This window comes from Tamandua tetradactyla, chromosome 4 (assembly GCF_023851605.1).
Source record: "Tamandua tetradactyla isolate mTamTet1 chromosome 4, mTamTet1.pri, whole genome shotgun sequence".
Lineage (NCBI taxonomy): Eukaryota > Metazoa > Chordata > Mammalia > Pilosa > Myrmecophagidae > Tamandua > Tamandua tetradactyla.
This window is the reverse complement of record NC_135330.1, coordinates 182,182,938-182,200,505: the sequence shown is the minus strand read 5'-3', so window position 1 is coordinate 182,200,505 and position 17,568 is coordinate 182,182,938. Positions and strand designations below refer to the sequence as shown.

General features: G+C 46.7%; 1 protein-coding gene and 1 long non-coding RNA gene across 2 annotated transcripts in view; both read right to left on the bottom strand.

Annotated features, from left to right (window-relative positions):
* LOC143679571 (uncharacterized) overlaps window positions 1-17,568 on the bottom strand; it is a 282,798-nt gene that overhangs the window by 38,965 nt on the left and 226,265 nt on the right. The gene's annotated exons all lie outside the window — the stretch shown is intronic.
* On the bottom strand, window positions 10,220-11,398 carry SOX1 (SRY-box transcription factor 1). Its single transcript, XM_077155862.1, has one exon. It carries the CDS (start codon window positions 11,396-11,398, stop codon window positions 10,220-10,222), a length of 1,179 nt encoding a protein of 392 aa, XP_077011977.1.

Genomic DNA, 17,568 nt, shown 5'->3' with positions numbered 1-17,568 from the left:
ACAGAACTTGTAGCTTATAGATTGAATAAAAATTTATGTTATAATTTTATACAAATGCATCATTTCATTTCAGCTGCAACTTTAAATATAGTATTAATTTTCTTCAAGTAGTTGCTGCAGGGGATATATTAATTTTAGAACAATAAACTGTTGCTTTAATTATTTTAAATGTTATCTAATTTATCCGAGTAATTGAATAATACAGTGTTCTATCCAAATTTCATAGTCAGTATTTTAAAATTGAGTATACATTTCTAGTAGTATTCTCAGTTTGAAAGATTAAAATTAATGATTTACTTATTTTTTTAAAAAGAATGAGCAAGAACGGTTTTACATTAATATTTTACTTAGATTAACAAACCAAGTTTCGATCTATGTAATGGAGGGAGAATTAAAAACGGTAAAATTCTAACATGTAAACTCACGTGCCAGGATACTGCTAAAATGTGCTAAGTAACTTTTCTTCTGTTTCAGTTTTAAATGCCCCCAGCTCCAGGATTTCTACCAACTTTCTAAAAAGATGCTTAGTCAGATCGTTTTGACCGTCAGCAAAACAGCTTTGAGTTACTCCAAATTCTACCTCTCTAATTCATTTGATTAATATAAAAAATTGTTTCTATTCACCATTTTATTTTTGAGTATCAGATTTTCTTTTCTCTACGCAAACCATCTGGGGACAAATGTCATAGTGCTGGGTGTTGTGGGAAGCACCAGGAATGCTCATATAGTAATAATAGTAGCAACAGTAATAATAATACATGGTAATGATCAGAGAGAGAAAGTTTAAGAAACTCGGCCCTATCCACTATTCATCAGGGCCTGATTACCCGGACTGGCATTTTTATTCACTGATATATGAATGAGTTAGTCCAAAAGACAAGGTCATTATACCCTCAAAATTATAAACTGCATAGGTTTTTCAGATTTGCTGAATCTAAAATTAGCTAAAAGGCATGCTGGACTTCTTATATTATTAATATAGCTTTGATTCTTTATAGAAAATATTTTCTCTTATTATATCTTATTTAAAATTTACCTTCTCACATGCTATTCAAATAATATGGAGTTATACTACAATTATCTGTATATATCCTGCATGTTGTCTTTATTATTATCAGCAGTAGTAACATTCACAATGCAGAACTGAACGCTTTGTAGATAAAATACTGATGCATAATGGTTTACATTGTTCATAATGAAATTCCCCCTCTATTTATACCTCTTCTGTGAGACGTTTAAAGTATTTAATGTATCCTGCCTTTTTTTTACAATAAAGCTGCCCCATTTTACAGATGACAATATTGAGAAATCTGATAGTTAAGTAATATATTATTATCACTGCTATCAATCAGACTAAATCAATCAACCTGTCTCATGTGCACTGTTAAATGGCACTTCTCCCACTTCTCTAGTGTCATTAAAATAACCCTCAACTAGTTGACATAAATGCTTTGGCCAACATTGGGTTTACAAGGGTGGTATGAACTACATAAATACAGATTAGTCTGGTACAATAAATAATCTTAAGACACAATACATAACTTTGCTTCATCCTTTTAATCTTTCATTATTAAAAAAAATGTGTTTGTGGTAAGTGCTCCCTATATTTTACATTGACTGTACTTCAGAAGAGTGGAAATGTATTTACAGACAGCTAAACTGTCAGCAGGAAAGTGAAAAATAAGATGAGTAAATCAGTCGGTTGTATCTATTTATAAAATTCTAATAATCCAGTTAAAAATTTTTTCTTCTCTCATTTATTTAATTTTCTCCAAATCGTCTAAATTGAACAATAAGTGAGAGCACTTTATAAATAATGAATTGCTACTCAAATTTAAATGATCTAGACACAGCCTTAGTAGCTACTTACAATAACAAAAAAAAAAAAAAAAAAAGAAGGAGAAGAAAAACCTCAGGTCCCTCTCCTGACACAGGTTTTCCAAGTGTCATCTGGGACCTGCCTCAAGAATCACTTGGTGTGTGCCTAAAAAACTGCAGATTTCTTGAACCCCACTGGAACACTATCCCACAGGCACAGCGCCTGAGAATCTCAATCTTTAACAAGCTCCCCTGCACCCCAAAGTTGAAAGACCACTGCCCTAGCAGATCTCTTAGGTCTCCATCTTTTACCACCCAAGCCAATCTGGAACTATTCAGTTTTAAAAGAAGGGACAAAGCAGTTATCATATATTATTTGCTCAGATTTATATTACAATCTTCCATATTCATAAAGATAATATAATTTGCTCATCTCACAGAAAGACTAACTATAGGGAGTGTTTAGAGGAGCAACATGAGGTCTCAGGTTTCAGTTTACATTCACTGCTTCTAAGAAGCCCTCCCTGACACCCCAGATTGAGGAAAATGCCCACAAAACATCTGGTATGTGTCTATCACACAACTGTATTACTTGGTACTGTGCCTGCCTGTGTGATCATCCCTCTAGCCCACCAGATGGTGAGCTCCCTGAGGGCAGGGACCAGATCCTACTGATTTTCACAGTCTTAGTGCCTGGTAGGATACCTTGCACACGCCGTGTGCTCAATTCCTGACACAGAATGTGTTCTTCACTGTTGAACAAATGAGTGGATGAATTTGATGATGATCAAGTAACTCTAAAGAAAAAGCATTCATATGGATTACTGGAAGTTTGGGGTTTGTATAATTTCATAGTTTCCTATCTGGCCACATTCAACACTTGATATCTCCTCTCTCCATTTGTCTCTGCCAGAATTGGCACAGGTTTATATGACAAATGACCATTGATTTGCTAGGCATTGCATATACATTATATCATTAATCCTGACTGTATCCTTATGAATTGGGTATTATTATTTTGACTTTACACATGAGGAAACAGATGCAGAAGTGAGGACATCTGCCCAAAGATACAGAGCTAAAAGGTGACTCAGCCACAATGAAATCTCAGAGGTTATCTGACTCTAAATTTTATACTCTTTTCCATATTGCTATACTGCAGTTCAACAGAGATTAGAAATACTATAAATACCATATTGACTAAGTTTTCAAAGGGAGTCTACCTTTTCTTGGAGCACAGGTATGTCATTTCTCTTTGAGGCGAAAATGTAAATGGCCAATTTTTTCAAGGATAAACGTCACTTTTCAGTCCAATTTATAATACAAAGAACAGAGCTATTGCTTTTCCATGTACATGGATATTACAGTTAAATTTACTCCTGAGAGTTAGGATTTTCCACTTACTGAAATTTCCTCCTACAGTATGAATTATTTCAATGCATGAGGTTTCTAAATCCTTTCCTAGGTTCCAACATGCTCACCTAGATTTCATCCTATACTGTTACTTAGAAATAAAAAGATAAATTGGTCTCTGCTTTGAATTTTTTTTCATGTTAATCTTGACACCACTACTGTACTGTTTGTAGGTTTTATGTACCTATGAGGTATCTTTACCCTGTAAATTTCAGTAGTCATCATGTGAAGTCCTGGGTCAGTCCTTTAGATGCCTAAGATTCTCATTTTGTATCTTACAAGTGCATAAGACTAGCATGGAGTGCTATTGCTGCCACTAGATATCATCTCTAGTTAGCATTTCCGGGGTGCTCAGAGTGAAAACAATGTCTGGGTGATGACTCTTGTCAGTTTCCCCATTGTCAAACCCAATCTTATGTTCCTCCACACTCTCACAATATTTCCCCATTGGGAACATGCCTGACATTGCAATTTCTCAAAACTGCAGCTCTGCAGTGAATGCCTAATTCCTGAAACTGCAAAATCTAACAAAAGCTGATTTTTTCCACTGATTTGACTGGCTGACTATTTCGAGGCTTTGCATGTGATGACCTGCTGTTCTTCACAAACAACATCTTTAATGTACCCACATGGTTGTTCTGATGTGGCTGAGGGCAATTAAATCCTTGGAAACTGCATGTGGGACATTTAGAATTACACATAATGTCCAGAGCTTCTGTCACAGACAGATTTCCCCCATAGGTTACACTTAGCAGTTTACCATGTAGCAATCTGTTACTTGATTTTGAACCCAGAACCCATTTACCACATAGGGCATTATATTATCCAGTGTGGAGCTGTGATACATGCCAGTTCACTTGAGTGATTTGTTTTGTCTTGTTTTAAAAACTGCTTTTCTTTTCTTTTTTGGTGTTGGTATTTTCATATATGCAGATGAAAAGCCAATTTAGAGGAAACTATGGTAATCTTGTTGTTTCTTTTTTCTTTTACTATCAAAATAAATGATCTTTTTATCTTTAGATATATCACTTGTTTGGGTTCTGTATATGAATGCCATAGTTTTTAAACTTGTCAGTTTTATTTCAGCACGAATTCTCAACGTGGCTGCTAGGAAAGACCAAGTTCCCAAGTTCTTTCCTTCTCCCTTGACCTCCTCTCATCCTTCACCCCAGACTCTAGTTTTCATTAATTTTCGGATGAGCACCGTGGCTCTCACCCAGTGAGAACAACTGCACGGTTTAGAGCTCAGATGAGGCTCTCATGTCTCCACCGTGAGGGAGGGTGGGTCTAGTGACAGGCAGCCAGAATGGCCCCCCACGTGGCTTCACACACACACACAAACAGATCAAGGTTGAAGGGCTGCAAAGACTAGAGATAAATAAGGCAAGGTAACAAATTCTGGAGGCCTAGGGAAGAAAGTGAGAGTGAGAGACACCTAGGATTTGGTCTTTTGTTTTTATTATTTCTTATGGAAATGAAATTGTGTTTTTAAGACAGATCCTGTTGAGCAGTCTATCAGCATTCTCCATAGTCTTCCTTTCAGAGGAGAGTCTGGAAGGCAGCGTAAGAAATGGGAAAAGTGGGCATTCTACTTAAGGAGATGGAAGTCTCATGGGCAGCTGATCACATCCTAGGAACCCCTAGGTGGTTAATGCCGGGTGCGTTTACGTCTCCCTCCCTGCCTGTGTCCCCTAACAACGTGTCGTTTTTTTGGCTGGGGGTTGGGGTGGGGGTTCTGCTAGTTCCTTTCCCTTTTCCCTCCACCACCTCATTCTCTCGTCCCTAGACTGAGAGGCAGGCGAGCCCTGCCATGCTCCCCCTCTCCCCCACCCCTTCTCTCTCCCACTTGTTGCGGTAGAGCCTGAGATGTGCTTGTTCCGCTGGCTGATTGTAAAAGGGTTTGACTTGCAACTGACCCGGGGTCAGGACTTTCTCTCTACTAATCCTTCTCTCTTTAAACACAAAACACTCTGCCCTCTTCCCTCACATCAGTCATCTTAATCCCCGCCGGCGGCTGACACCCCGCCCTGACCAAGGCGTGGACTGGGAGTTAGTTGGGGTCGGACTCCCCATCTACAGGCTCTCAAGACGGTGCCTCCTCGGATGAACCCCAGCGCACACCCCCGCCGCGCCCCGCAGCCCGTGGGGACTGGGCAGAGGGGGACCAGGGAGGAGAAAGGGCCAGTTCCCAAGCACCTGCCTGACCCCGACACCCAGTCTCACATGGAGCGTCCCGGGGCTGCAGCCAGGAAGAGGGGGACCGCAGGGCGGGCAACAGAAAGGGGGAAGGAAGAGAACGGGAGTGAACAGAAAGACAAAGAGCGGGGGGAGTACAAAGAAAGGAAAAGTCAATGAAAAGCAATTCAGTATTAGAGCAGAAGTGTGTGTGTTTTGGAGGGTGTGAGGCGGTAAGAGAGAGCGGAGCAAATGAAGGAGAAATGAGTGAATATGAGTGACAGGGCAAGAGCATCAGAACAGTGGAGAAAAAAAGAAATGAGTGTGGATAAGAAGGAAAACCCAGGAAATATCCAACCATTTATTACAGGGCTTAGTACATGAATAAATGAGGAGAAAAGGTGATTTGTGAAAAGTGGGGGGAAAGCAGGATAGGAGCGAGGAGAAGAGTGGGGAGCCCACACGCGGAGAGCCCCGAGCCTGGAGCGGAGCGCGGGAGAGACGAGTCGGGGCGCCCGGGCTCTGGGGGCCGGGGCCACTGGCCGCCGAGCCTCCACTCGCAATGGCCTTTGCTTTGTTTCCCGGGGGTGGGGGGGGTGGCGAGCAAGCGGCTCCGAGGCGCTCGGCACCCGCCAGGCAGAGCAGGGTCCCGGGGAGCCGAGCTGCTGTGCAGCCGGCAGCTGGAGAGGAAGGGCCGGGGGTGTCACGGAGACAAGGAGGCAGGAAGGAAGGAAGAGAAGAAAGAAAGAAAGAAGGAAAGAAGGAAAGGAGGGAGGAAAGAAAGAAGGAAGGAAGGAAGGAAGGAAGGAAGGAAGGCAGGGGCTCCGGGAGGCGGTCCAGGGGGCTGGGAGCAGATCTGGGAGCAGAGGGGGAAGGGAAGGGAAGGAGTCCTTCCCATTCGAGCCTCGGGCACAGGGCTTCCGCGCGCAGGCTGGCCCACTCGGCCGCCCTCGCTCAGCTCCGGGCGCGCCCCCCTCACCCCTGCAGGGCTAGGGGCGGCCGAGCCTGGGGAGGCGCCGCTCCTCGCCCGGGGGGACCCGCCCCGCCCCCGCCCGGCTAACCTTCTCCCCATCTGGCCCGGCTTTTCAATCCCGCCAAACAGTCACGCTGGAAAAAACCTGCAGCCAAGGCCAAGTATGCTTTTCACTTGAAGTTTCCAAGGAATCAAACCTATTATTAAATTCTGCCGCCGACGTATCTGGTGCCTCTGTCCCAGGGACAAGGCTGAGGAAGCGGAGGTTGAGGGGCGAAGGGCGGGGGCTGGCGAGAAGGGGAGCAGGGGTGCCCTGCGGGTGAGGCGGGTGGTGCTAGCGCCGTGGGTGACCTCACATCGCTCCTTCCAGGGACTAGGGTCACAGGAAGAGTTTCTCTAATTAACCGTGATTTTCCAGAGACAAAAATCTCCGTTGCCCAGTCTTTGTAGGGAAAATGAAATTCGTGAATATATGTGTTATTCTTCTCCCACATACATTATTTGAATAGACCTGTCAGTCACGCTACCCGACAAACATCTGCAGATCCTGAAGATCAGGCGCGCTGCTCCCGCAACTGTTTTTAAAAATGAATTCATTTCATGTAACTACTTGTGGGTTTCTCTTGAGGGGTGTATGGGGGGGATCAAAGTCTTAGCAACAACAGAAAAAGAGTGGAGTGAATTAAAAGACAAAACAAAACAAAACAACAGACCGGCCTGAGCGGAAACTGTCCAGTTTAGGAAGAATTCATGCAGTAGCTCCGGCATTAAGTTATTTAAACTTTGTACAAGGCCGTAAAATGGTTCTGTTTACGTTTTTCACACAGTCTTAGAGTAAAATTGGAATAAGCAATGAAAACACCACTCTATGACTTTGGAAGTGAATTAAATCATCTTATAATAATCATCATATAATAGTTCATTTTTGGAATACGATTAGTATTACCTTAGTAAGAACTGAATTTACAGTTGAGGGAAACGTCTCTAGGGGCTAGTGAAATATTTTCTCCACGAATTTAAATTGGAAAGACACTGCTGGGTTGGTGGAATCTCAATCGTGAGAAATGAATCCCAGCTAATCTCTATCCCCTCCTCTTAGTAATATTTTTGAATTAAGTCTTTAAAGAATTTATATTTGCCTTTATCCACGTCATTCTAATCAACTCAACAAAAAGGAAATTATGTGGCTTAGGCACTTGGCATTGAATATTTTAGCTGACTATGTATATATGAGGCACATGCAGTAGGATGCCAAACTATAAGTTCACCTTCCAGGAAACCAACCAACAGTTTTGTCTGCTGTTCCCAGCACACCAGCTAAACTTTTTATGTATCTGACTTTTAAAATGGGATCACCACCTCTGTTGGAGCCCACATCGCTGATATTAACATGTGTGATGAGCCAAGATTTAGATGCCGGTAGTTGCACACAGGCACAAACTTAGGTATAGAAATAGTAAGTGGGGTCACACATTTGTTTTCTACCAAAGTAAGAACAGGAAAACATTAAGATTTTGGAGTCAACGGGAGAAGAGCTTCAAAGAACCAGATATACCTGCATATTTCAGGGTAAATAAGTCCTGTTTCTTAAACTTTGGTGATGAATTAACAGAGTGTGTTAGAATTTTCCAAAGCATCTCCCAGAGGGGATTGTGTATGGCACTTATTCCCAGACCATTTCTAGAAACCACTGTTTCACAAATGATCAGACCCCTAAAAACCAAAGAATAAGGGGGGGGGTGTTATCATCTTGTTTCAAACCAGTGGATATCATTCTTGAAATTTTTGTAATTACTTTAACAAATGAGTGGCTTCAGCAAAACTATCGAGATGACTCCAAAAAATTACACATGTTAACATCAGGTTAGCACTATGCTTAAAAGTGTAATCTCTAGTGCAGGCTGAATTCGGGTCTCATTAACCAGCTAGCATATGCTCACTTGGATGGATAATCTATACTCAGTCCAGAACAAGAACAAATGTTGAGAAAATGAGGGGGAAAGGCCTAAAACTGCTGAAATCAACATATTCCTATCTAGACTTAAAAAGGTTGGGTTTTTTCCTTCAAAATGCAATTTCATTCTAACGTTGTGACTAATTTCAAAATGTATTTGCTACAGTATAACTTTCAAATGCCATATTTAATGTTGCCAGATTACTTAAAGACAAAGTTTTACAGAAAACTTTAAATTCCGCAATATGCCGATAAACGCCTAGAAAAAAAATAATTTAAAAATTTAAAGCATCAAACAACCTCAAGATCTCGTCAGAAATTAATAAACACGGTATTTTGCCTTTACATTGATCAGCAACTTGCATCCCAGCTCACCGCGAGACCGGCGGTCGAGTTTTTGCCTGGGAAAATCCTATAGAATTATTCTGCTCCTCCCCAAGGAGGAAGAGGCCCGAAGGAGGGGCTGAGGATGGATTGGAGGGGGCTCGGTTGCAGTGCATTTTGATTCCGATATTGTGTTTCCTTGAGCCAATTCGGATCAATTCCGCTAGCGATCCTGTTAACTACAGGGGAACGGGGGGCGCCAGAACCCCAGCCGCGGTCTTTGTGCCCTATCCCTGGCCTGGTCCCGCCGCTGGGGTCTTGCCCTCCTCCAGCCTCCTCCAGACCAAAACGCAGCGCAGACCCAAAACCAAGCTGAAGACGCCAACTCCACTGCAAGGAAAACTCTTAAACTCTGCCTGGGCCCACGGTTTAAAACAAGCAAACCGAGGGCCCAAACTATCAGACCGATTTTCTAATTTTTTCTCATTTCGCATTAACACGGCAAACTACAGAAAATAATCTCGCCCTAACCCTGTCTTATCGAGTTTTACTTTCTCCTCTTCCCTTTCACTTCCGTGAGAGTCCTGCCCTCGTTCCCCTGGGGTTCTGTTGTTTTTAGTTCATGCTGATAATTCTTCTTTCTCCTCCAGGTTTACTAATTGTACTCTGAGGCCATAAAACATGCAAATGAAATTAGCACGTTTCAAACTTATGGAAAAACAGGTTTTTTTTTCTTTTTTAAATTTATTGACTCAAAATTCAATGCATCTTTAGAGGGGCTCTTTTTCTCGTTTTTAGAAGAAAGGCTTTTTAGGAAACTATATACATAATCTTAATCTCCCTCCCCCATACCGCAACGCCTAAAATAAAAATCTCACACCGCATTTACAAGAGATAATACAAATAAAAAAAAAAAGGAAAATTTCAAGTACAGAAAGTTTTACAAAACCCAGAATGTAACGTCGCAGTCTGAAGGAGGAAAAATATTTGTATAAATTAACAAAACAAAAAAAAAAGGTAACAACTACAAAAAACTTTTAAGTGTTTGAATTTGTCTTACTACATTTATAACAAATGAGAATTGCTCTCCATCACTTTGTCTTAGGCGAAAAAAAAAGGCATAAAGAAAGGATGCGAGGATGAAAGTTAATGCTCCAGCGGTTATATAAAAGTTGGCATTGCCTATATCTTTTTTGTCTTTTTGTCCTCTTTAGCAAATGCTTTCCGCCTCCTCCATGAATGATAAATACTGTACAAAAAGTCTCGAGAAAACACCGAAGTTCAGTCTAAAACGCAAAACTTGTTTTAACAGCTAGTAGTCCCCAGGAGCGTCTAAAAAGGTAAGTAGAGCAACGGTTACCTTCTCTTCCTCATCAATATTTTCATTTTTACAAGAACATGAAAACATTCTGTACAAAAAGGAAGGCCGGGTTGGGGGTGGGGCGGCGGCCGCGGGTGGACTGCCGAGGTCCAAGTCAGTCGGCCGGCTGGTCGAGGGCAGTCGCGACGCCCACTTCCCGCGGCCATCCGAGTGCGGCCCGACCGCGGCTGGGCGCGGGCCGCTAGATGTGCGTCAGGGGCACGGTGCCGTTCACGCCCGAGCTGGCGCCCTGGTAGTGCTGGGGCAGCGAATGCAGCCGGCTCTGGGCCGCCGCTGCCGCCGCCGCCGCCGCGGGGTCGCCGCCCTCGCCGGCGGGTAAGTACATGCTGATCATCTCGCGCAGGTCCCCGGGGCAGGGCGCCCGCGAGTGCGACGTGACGGGCGGGCTGACGCTCGGCTCTGACTTCACCAGCGAGCCGAGCGCGCCCAGGGCGCCCGACGACGCGGCCGCCGCCGCCGCCGCCGCCGCCACGGCCGAGTTCTGGTGCGGGCCGCCCGCGGCGGCGGCGGCGGCGGCCGCGGCGCCGTAGGAAAGGCCGCCGTAGCCCGAGGGCGACGCGCTCATGTAGCCCTGCGAGTTGGAGATGGGGCTGTACTGCAGTGCGCCCATGTCGTAGCGGTGCATGGGCTGCGGGTTGTGCGGGTGCGGGTGCGGGTGGTGCGGGTGAGGGTGCGGGTGGTGCGGGTGCGCGCCGCCCGCGCCCGGGTGCTGGCTGTAGGCGAGCTGCGCCTCCTGCATCATGGCCGCGGCGGCTGCTGCCGCCGCCACCGAACCCGGGTAAGCGCCGTTGGCCCAGCCGTTCATGTGCGCGTAGCCGCCGCTCGCCGGGCCACCGGGGCTCTCGAGGCGCTGGCCCACGCCCGCGGCGCCCACGCCCACGCCCATGCCCACGCCGACGGCCGGGCCGCCGCCGCCCGCCCCCGCCGTGAGCAGGCCGCCCGCCAGCGAGTACTTGTCCTTCTTGAGCAGCGTCTTGGTCTTCCGGCGCGGCCGGTACTTGTAATCCGGGTGCTCCTTCATGTGCAGCGCCCGAAGCCGCTTGGCCTCGTCGATGAACGGCCGCTTCTCCGCCTCCGACATCACCTTCCACTCCGCGCCGAGGCGCTTGCTGATCTCCGAGTTGTGCATCTTGGGGTTCTCCTGGGCCATCTTGCGCCGCTGCCCGCGGGACCACACCATGAAGGCGTTCATGGGCCGCTTGACCCGGTCCTGGTTAGCTTTGGTGCTGCCACCCCCGCCGCCGCCGCCACCACCCCCACCGCCGCCGCCGCCGCCCGCCCCGGCCTGGCCGGTGAGGTTCGTGGGGGCCTGGGCCCCGGCGGGCGAGTGCAGGTCGGTCTCCATCATCATGCTGTACATCGGGGCGGCTCTCTGGTTCACCCGCACCAGGCAGAAAAAGCCTCAAGCATAGAGGGCCGGGAGCCGGTGGGGGGAGAGGGGTTCAAAATGGAGCGAGACGTCAAGGGGGGGATGGGGAAGAGGTCCTAGCAGAGAGAATAATGAGAGGGGGTGGGGGGAGTGGAGGCAGGAACGACAGAAAAGGAGCAAAAACACACGCACTCAACGCTGGTCAGATTCACAGGTAGAAAGTTTCTCCTCGTGCAGAAACCACTTGCCGAAGAGGGTTATTGCTGGTGCCGTCGCCTGCGCCGCCGTGGTCGCTGCCGCAGCCCGGTTGCCCTCGGCGGAGCAGTTCAAACAGGTGCAGTTGTTGCAAAGTTGTCGCTCCACTTTTCCAAGGCGGAAGGGAGTTCGCGGAGCTGCGCCCCGCTTGGCCCGAGGGGTCGCCGCCTCCTCGCAGGTCGCCGCCGCTGCCGCCGCCGCCGCGCGCGCTCTCACTCCTTTCTTTCTCCCTTGTATTCTTCACTGGCCTTCAAACTTGGTGGTCACAACTTCTAAGAGAGAGGCGAGCCGCGTGCAGTTTGCATCTGCCGGTCCCAGGTGCCCAGTGAGAGCGAGACAGAGAGGGAGGGAGAGAGAGGGAGGGGGGCTCTGGTACCCCGCCACGCCGCCGCCGCCGCCGCCTCGGGAACGGGAGGATGCAATTAAAATTGAACCGGGAAGGTGGGGAGGGAGGGGGGGCAGTGGAAGGGAGCGAGGGAGCGGGGAGAGGGAGAAGAGAACCGGAACCTCAGAGCCGTAGAGGAGAAGTGACCGGGAAATTGGCCCTCCGCGTCCCTCCTCTCGGCCGGAGCGCTTGGAGCGGAGGCGCAGGAGCGAGGCTCGCGGCGCGCCGGGGCCCCAGCAGCCATACGCCGAGCCCCGAGCTGCCATTAAATGAGTTGGCCGCGGCCAATGGGAACCGGCGGCGGGGGGATTATTTGCATGGCGCGCTGGCGAGTGACGTGGGGAGACGAGTATATAAACTCAGCGCGGGCGGCGGGAGGAGGGAGGAGAGAAAGGAAGGAGGGGAGAGGCAGGGGAAGGAAGGAGGGAGGGAAGGAGAAGGAGGGGCCCGGGAAGGGGGTCACAGCCACGCTGCTTCCTGAGCGCGCGAGGCGACAGAGAACTCCGAGCTCGTCCTCCTCTCGCTCTTCCCCGCCCTTGCGCTCGGAATGATAAACGATTGGATTTAAGCAAAGAGGAAGAAAGAGTCCTTGGGGGAGAAGGGAGGGAAATCCAGGCCCTGGGCAGGTTTAAATGCACGGAAGTGAGACCCAGCCTTCTCTGCTTCCCCGCTAGCCAACTCTGCGCCTGCAGAGAAGGGGCAAGTTCGGAACTAAGGCCGGCACTTTGCCCTTAGCTTGGCCACAAAACCCGAAAGGACGATCTGGAGAAACCGTCTGAGAGGCACAACCCGAAACGTTCCCGTACGGTTCCCCTGCTGCTCAGCCCGAACACAGTCCTGGGGCAGCTGTTAACCCTGCGAACGCACCCTTCAATGCCGCGTGCACTGAAGGTCTCGAGTACAATCTTCAGTGCCCCTTCCGCAGCGAAGGCATCCATAGCCCCAGCCCCCGTGATTCCGGCGAGCGTTTGTGTCGGGCAAGGCTCCATAGTTTACTTTAGAATTAACCCTCAGCGTTGGGGGGTGGGGGTGGGGATCTTTTAATGAGTCTAGCATTTTTGTCACATAGTCTACCCAACTTGGGTTCCTCGTGCTACAAAGGCATTTCTAGGGAGTTCAAAATCAACAAGTTCTATCTGGAGTCTAATTATTTAACAACACCTGAAAAAGTTTGTTGAGATCTCAAAAGAATGACCTACTCCACGCTCTACTGGAATGAATTTTCCACAAGCCATTTGCCTAAGAACTGCGGAAACTGCTTGAACTTCGCAAGGCCCGTTTGAAACCAAATCAGAAAGATGGGGTCTCATGAGCAAGCGACAGATTCCGTTTTCCAGTGTTATGCAAACGAAAGGCCTAGTTCTTGGGATGATTAAATATCTACCTGCGGTTTTAATTCTTAAACATCAAAGTGCCTTTCATTCGGAGACGTACAAGAGATTTCCACAGTCTCAAACACCATTGTGCTCACGTTATCTTTTCATCCGAATCACGAGAAAGTGACCCGAAGAATTCTTTTAGGAAATCCATTGAACCCAGGTATTCCTCTTAGGTCCTCACAAAGTTATAGGGAGCACTTCTGTTTCTAATGAAGATGCTTAACGAAGTGATGGCTGGTAAAGTAGAGCCAACATGACTGGCCGTTTTATACTAGATATAAACATGTAATAACCATGATGATCACAACAGTAGCAAGTAGAAGAATGTTTCAATATATTGGGTAGTGAACACGTTACATCTCTCTTTAATTTTCGACGTTGTGAATTTCCTACCTTATAGCCTGTCCAAAGTACAGGAATAATGCTTTCTTTTCTCTCAATTACTGTGATTATTACTGTAGGCTTTTTTTTTTTTTTACTTTATTTCAGGGTTGCTACAGTATGCAGTGTAACAGCAAAGCTTTCTCTCTGCAGATTAAAATGCTTTCGTTTCAGGACATTCAACATTTAATAACAAATTCATAAAATAATATATAATTATATTATAAAGAAAATGACATTTTCATATTTAGTTTTTAGTAAATATCTAGGTTATAAACTCAGTTTTAACTTCCTTCTGATTTCACCAATGGAGTTTGTTAAATCTTTTTGTTTCATGCACCATGGTACAAATATCAGTTACATTGTAAATGAACACACACACAAGTATTGTTTAAGAATGCTATAGACCTGTTTTTTCTTTGATAAGTTAGGAGGCAATGGGTGTGCAGCGAGATCCAGTGTGTTATAGGAAGCCAGCAAGACTGAAATAAAGGAAATGGTTTACAGATTATAAACTATATTATCTACTTAGCAATGGAAAGATTTCTTTCCTCTGCTTTTCAGTTTAGATTTTAAACTAAATAGTCTAAGACCCCCTGAAAATACTTTGTTTGAATCAGGCTTGGTGTGTTATTTTCCATATCAATGAAGTAATTTATTTTATAACCCCCCCTACACTCCAATGTGTATTGCAGGAATGTGTTATGCCTCTTGGAACTTGGATAGTTGACCTTGAATTGGTCTAGTTTTTTTCTACCATAGTCCTGAAAATTGTTTCCAAATATGACATTACCGTGGTTTTCTAGAGCATTTAAATAGGTGGTATATAGTTTAGCCTTGTATGAGATCATGCCAGTTACTGTTCAGAGTGCTCTCCTTAAACCCTTTTTAGAGAGATGTTCCCCAGGCCCAAGCGGGTGCACACACTCTGGGTGCCCTCATGCATAAGTATTAAAGTGGAGCTGCAGGTGTAACTTGTTGCCAACTGATAGATGACTGACAGCTACAGCCTGTGTCAATTAGGCAGTGGCAGGGCACTGAGTGCCAGACTTCTCAGTGCTTTCCATCCTGGCATGAAGATGGAGGAGCGTTATATTAACTCCTGTAGGTAATTGCTTCTGGGAGCCTCAATTTCTTATCCTTCTGATCCCTCCCCCCAGCCACTCTTTAAAAAGAGAGAAAAGAGTCCAAATCCCAGTTTCAAAAATACCTCCTTCTGTGCCCCCTTCCTATCTCTTTCTTCCTCACACCCCCACTTGCTTTAAGCCGAGAGAATTTTTCCAAAGGTAGTATCCTTGAAGATGTGAAGAATGACTATACTATTTCAAAGTAATGTCAGAGAAAGCCCAGATCCTGAGGCAAAGGATTAGTTCACTGTTGATTGACCAAATTTGCCCTCTTGGCAACTCAGAAACTTCTTTGTGCTTCTTTGTTCTAAATGCCAAAGGGAAGATCAACTTGAAATGTGGATAAATAAAGGTGCTTTGTGTTCTTTTATTTAACCTGCGGGCATAATCCTCAAAAAAAGATACAGATCCAAGCCATTGTTAGAGGAAATTATATATTACATATATATGTATGGAAGCATGTTGTATATGTATATATGTATTTATGTATATGTGTGTGTTTACACATATAATATGTGCACAGTTATCCAAGAGCCCTTAACTTTCAAATAAATTGAATCCTGGACTTAGACCATTAGCTATAACTGCTTAGATGGAATAACTACAACTTTTAGCAAGTAGCTTCTGTCCCCTTCCCCTGCCCCGTGTTTGTTTTCAGGAGAAATCCGGGAAGGAGAGAAGACCCTATGGTCAGAATCCCTTGACCATTTTGGGCATCTAGATATGGATTTTCTTTGCAAGTGTTAGTCTGAAACTCCAAGCAAGAATGAGAGTGATGGACACAAGTTAGGAAAGCTCTGAGAGTGAAAGATCACTTGTTGAGAAGTGAAGATGAGTAAAAATTCCTGAGCCCCGGTGGTCAAGACGCAGACTTTCTGTTTTGGCGACTCTGCACCCTTCCCAGGTGCTCTGTACCCAGACCAAGGCCCGCCGCTCCCGCCGCGACCAGCTAGCTGAAGGACCGGCCACCGAGGCGCCTCGAAGGACTTCCCAGTGGCAAAGGCTTCCCGACTCTGCCATCGTCCCCCAAAGAGTTGAGACCATCAAGGGAGGCAGGTAACGAGGGGACCACCAATTCCTAGACGGGACTTTTAAAAGAAAAGAGTAATCTGAAGAAGAGCGAGGAAAGAAAATACGGAAGAGAGAAAAGAAAGAAGAGGAGAAACAGTTCAAGTCAGCAAGAGGCCCTAGAGGTCATCTCGGCCAACAGGAGGCGCAGATCCAGGAACAGGTGGGAGAAGAGAACGCGTCTGGGGATGCTTCGGCAGAGGGGCGCGAGTGGCGACGGGAAAAGATGAAAACTAAGAAGGAGGATGAAGGAAATTGCAGCGGGAACGCGGACGAAGGCAGAGAAGGCCTAGTTTCCTTCTCCTGGGCGGAGAATCCAGAGGAAAGGCGGGGAGGCCAGTCCGGGATTCCCGACTCCGCTCCGGGAGGCCCCGGTGGCGGGTCTGCACTGGCCGAGCTGCGCGCGGGCCGCGATCGCCGTCTGCTGGTCGCCGGGAGAGGCCGCGGCGCTGCCAGCCCTCGAGGCCTGTCTGACACACCAGTGGCCTTAGGCACTTGCCTCGGCCGCCTCCGCCTCCCTCCCCCTTTCCCAGCTCTTCCAGCTACTGGCGCTTGTTGGAGGGTTGGGTACGCGCGTTGGGGTGTTAGCGCTCAGAGCGCTCCCGAGTTGCCCGCGGGGGCGGCATGGGTGGGGGACGTAGGGGACGCTCGTCTCTCCCTGCTTCCCAGCAACAGGATTCCAGGGCTCTCCGTCCATCCTCTGCGTCCTGGACGCAGAGCTTAAGGAGCTTAAGTAGCACAAAAGTTATTTGTTTGCTTTAAAGAAAATAAAATCGTAAAAGAAAAGGAGGAAGAGCAGGAGGGAAAGGAAAAGAGAATCGCTTGCAAGTACATTAACTTCGAGCGAAATCTGATCGGAACAGAGCAAGGGGTCTTTTTAACCGCTCCGAGCGTGCAAGTCCTTCGTCCCTTCCTTCGACTAAAAACGTCCTGATTTGGAGGGTTGCTCTAGTAGCGTCTGACGAAAAAGGGTGAAGTCCCTCCCCTCGACAGCAACCAAGACTCTCTTTCCAGAGATTAATGTGGAGATCCCTAAATTCACAATCGAAGAGCAAACACTCTGTGCGTGTGTGTGCGCGCGCGTATGTGTTAGTGTGTGTGTGTGTGTGTGTGTGTGTGTGTGTTGTGCCTCCCAGCTCTCTGGGTGAAAGCATTTGGAGAATCTCTGGAGCTTTCGAGTAGGGGCTCACCCTGTGAGCAGTACTCACACATATAATTCAAATTTCACAGCTGACCTGCTCTGAAAACCTCAATCAGCTTCTAATTGAAGGGAAAACAAAATATTGCTTCCCTACAGCAGAGCTAACGATTTAATCATTATATCAGACATTATAGCTTTTAATTAGGCTAATGCTGATACTGTATGGAAAGAGATAATTCAACACAGTTCTTGATGAATTCTGTAATTGGGTTAACGGCAGAGCAGTTGGGGGAGAGACGTCAATATTCAAGCTGCGTTTGTTGCCACCAGGTTTATGAATGAAAAAGAGAAGACAAGGAGAGGAAAAAGACTGGAACCCGAGAAACGAATTGCGACCTCGGCCCGGGCAGATCTGCAGGCGTTTT

Excerpts from the sequence above, each read along its gene's own strand:
- SOX1 (XM_077155862.1), bottom strand. The coding sequence starts at position 11,398 with ATGTACAGCATGATGATGGAGACCGACCTGCACTCGCCCGCCGGGGCC.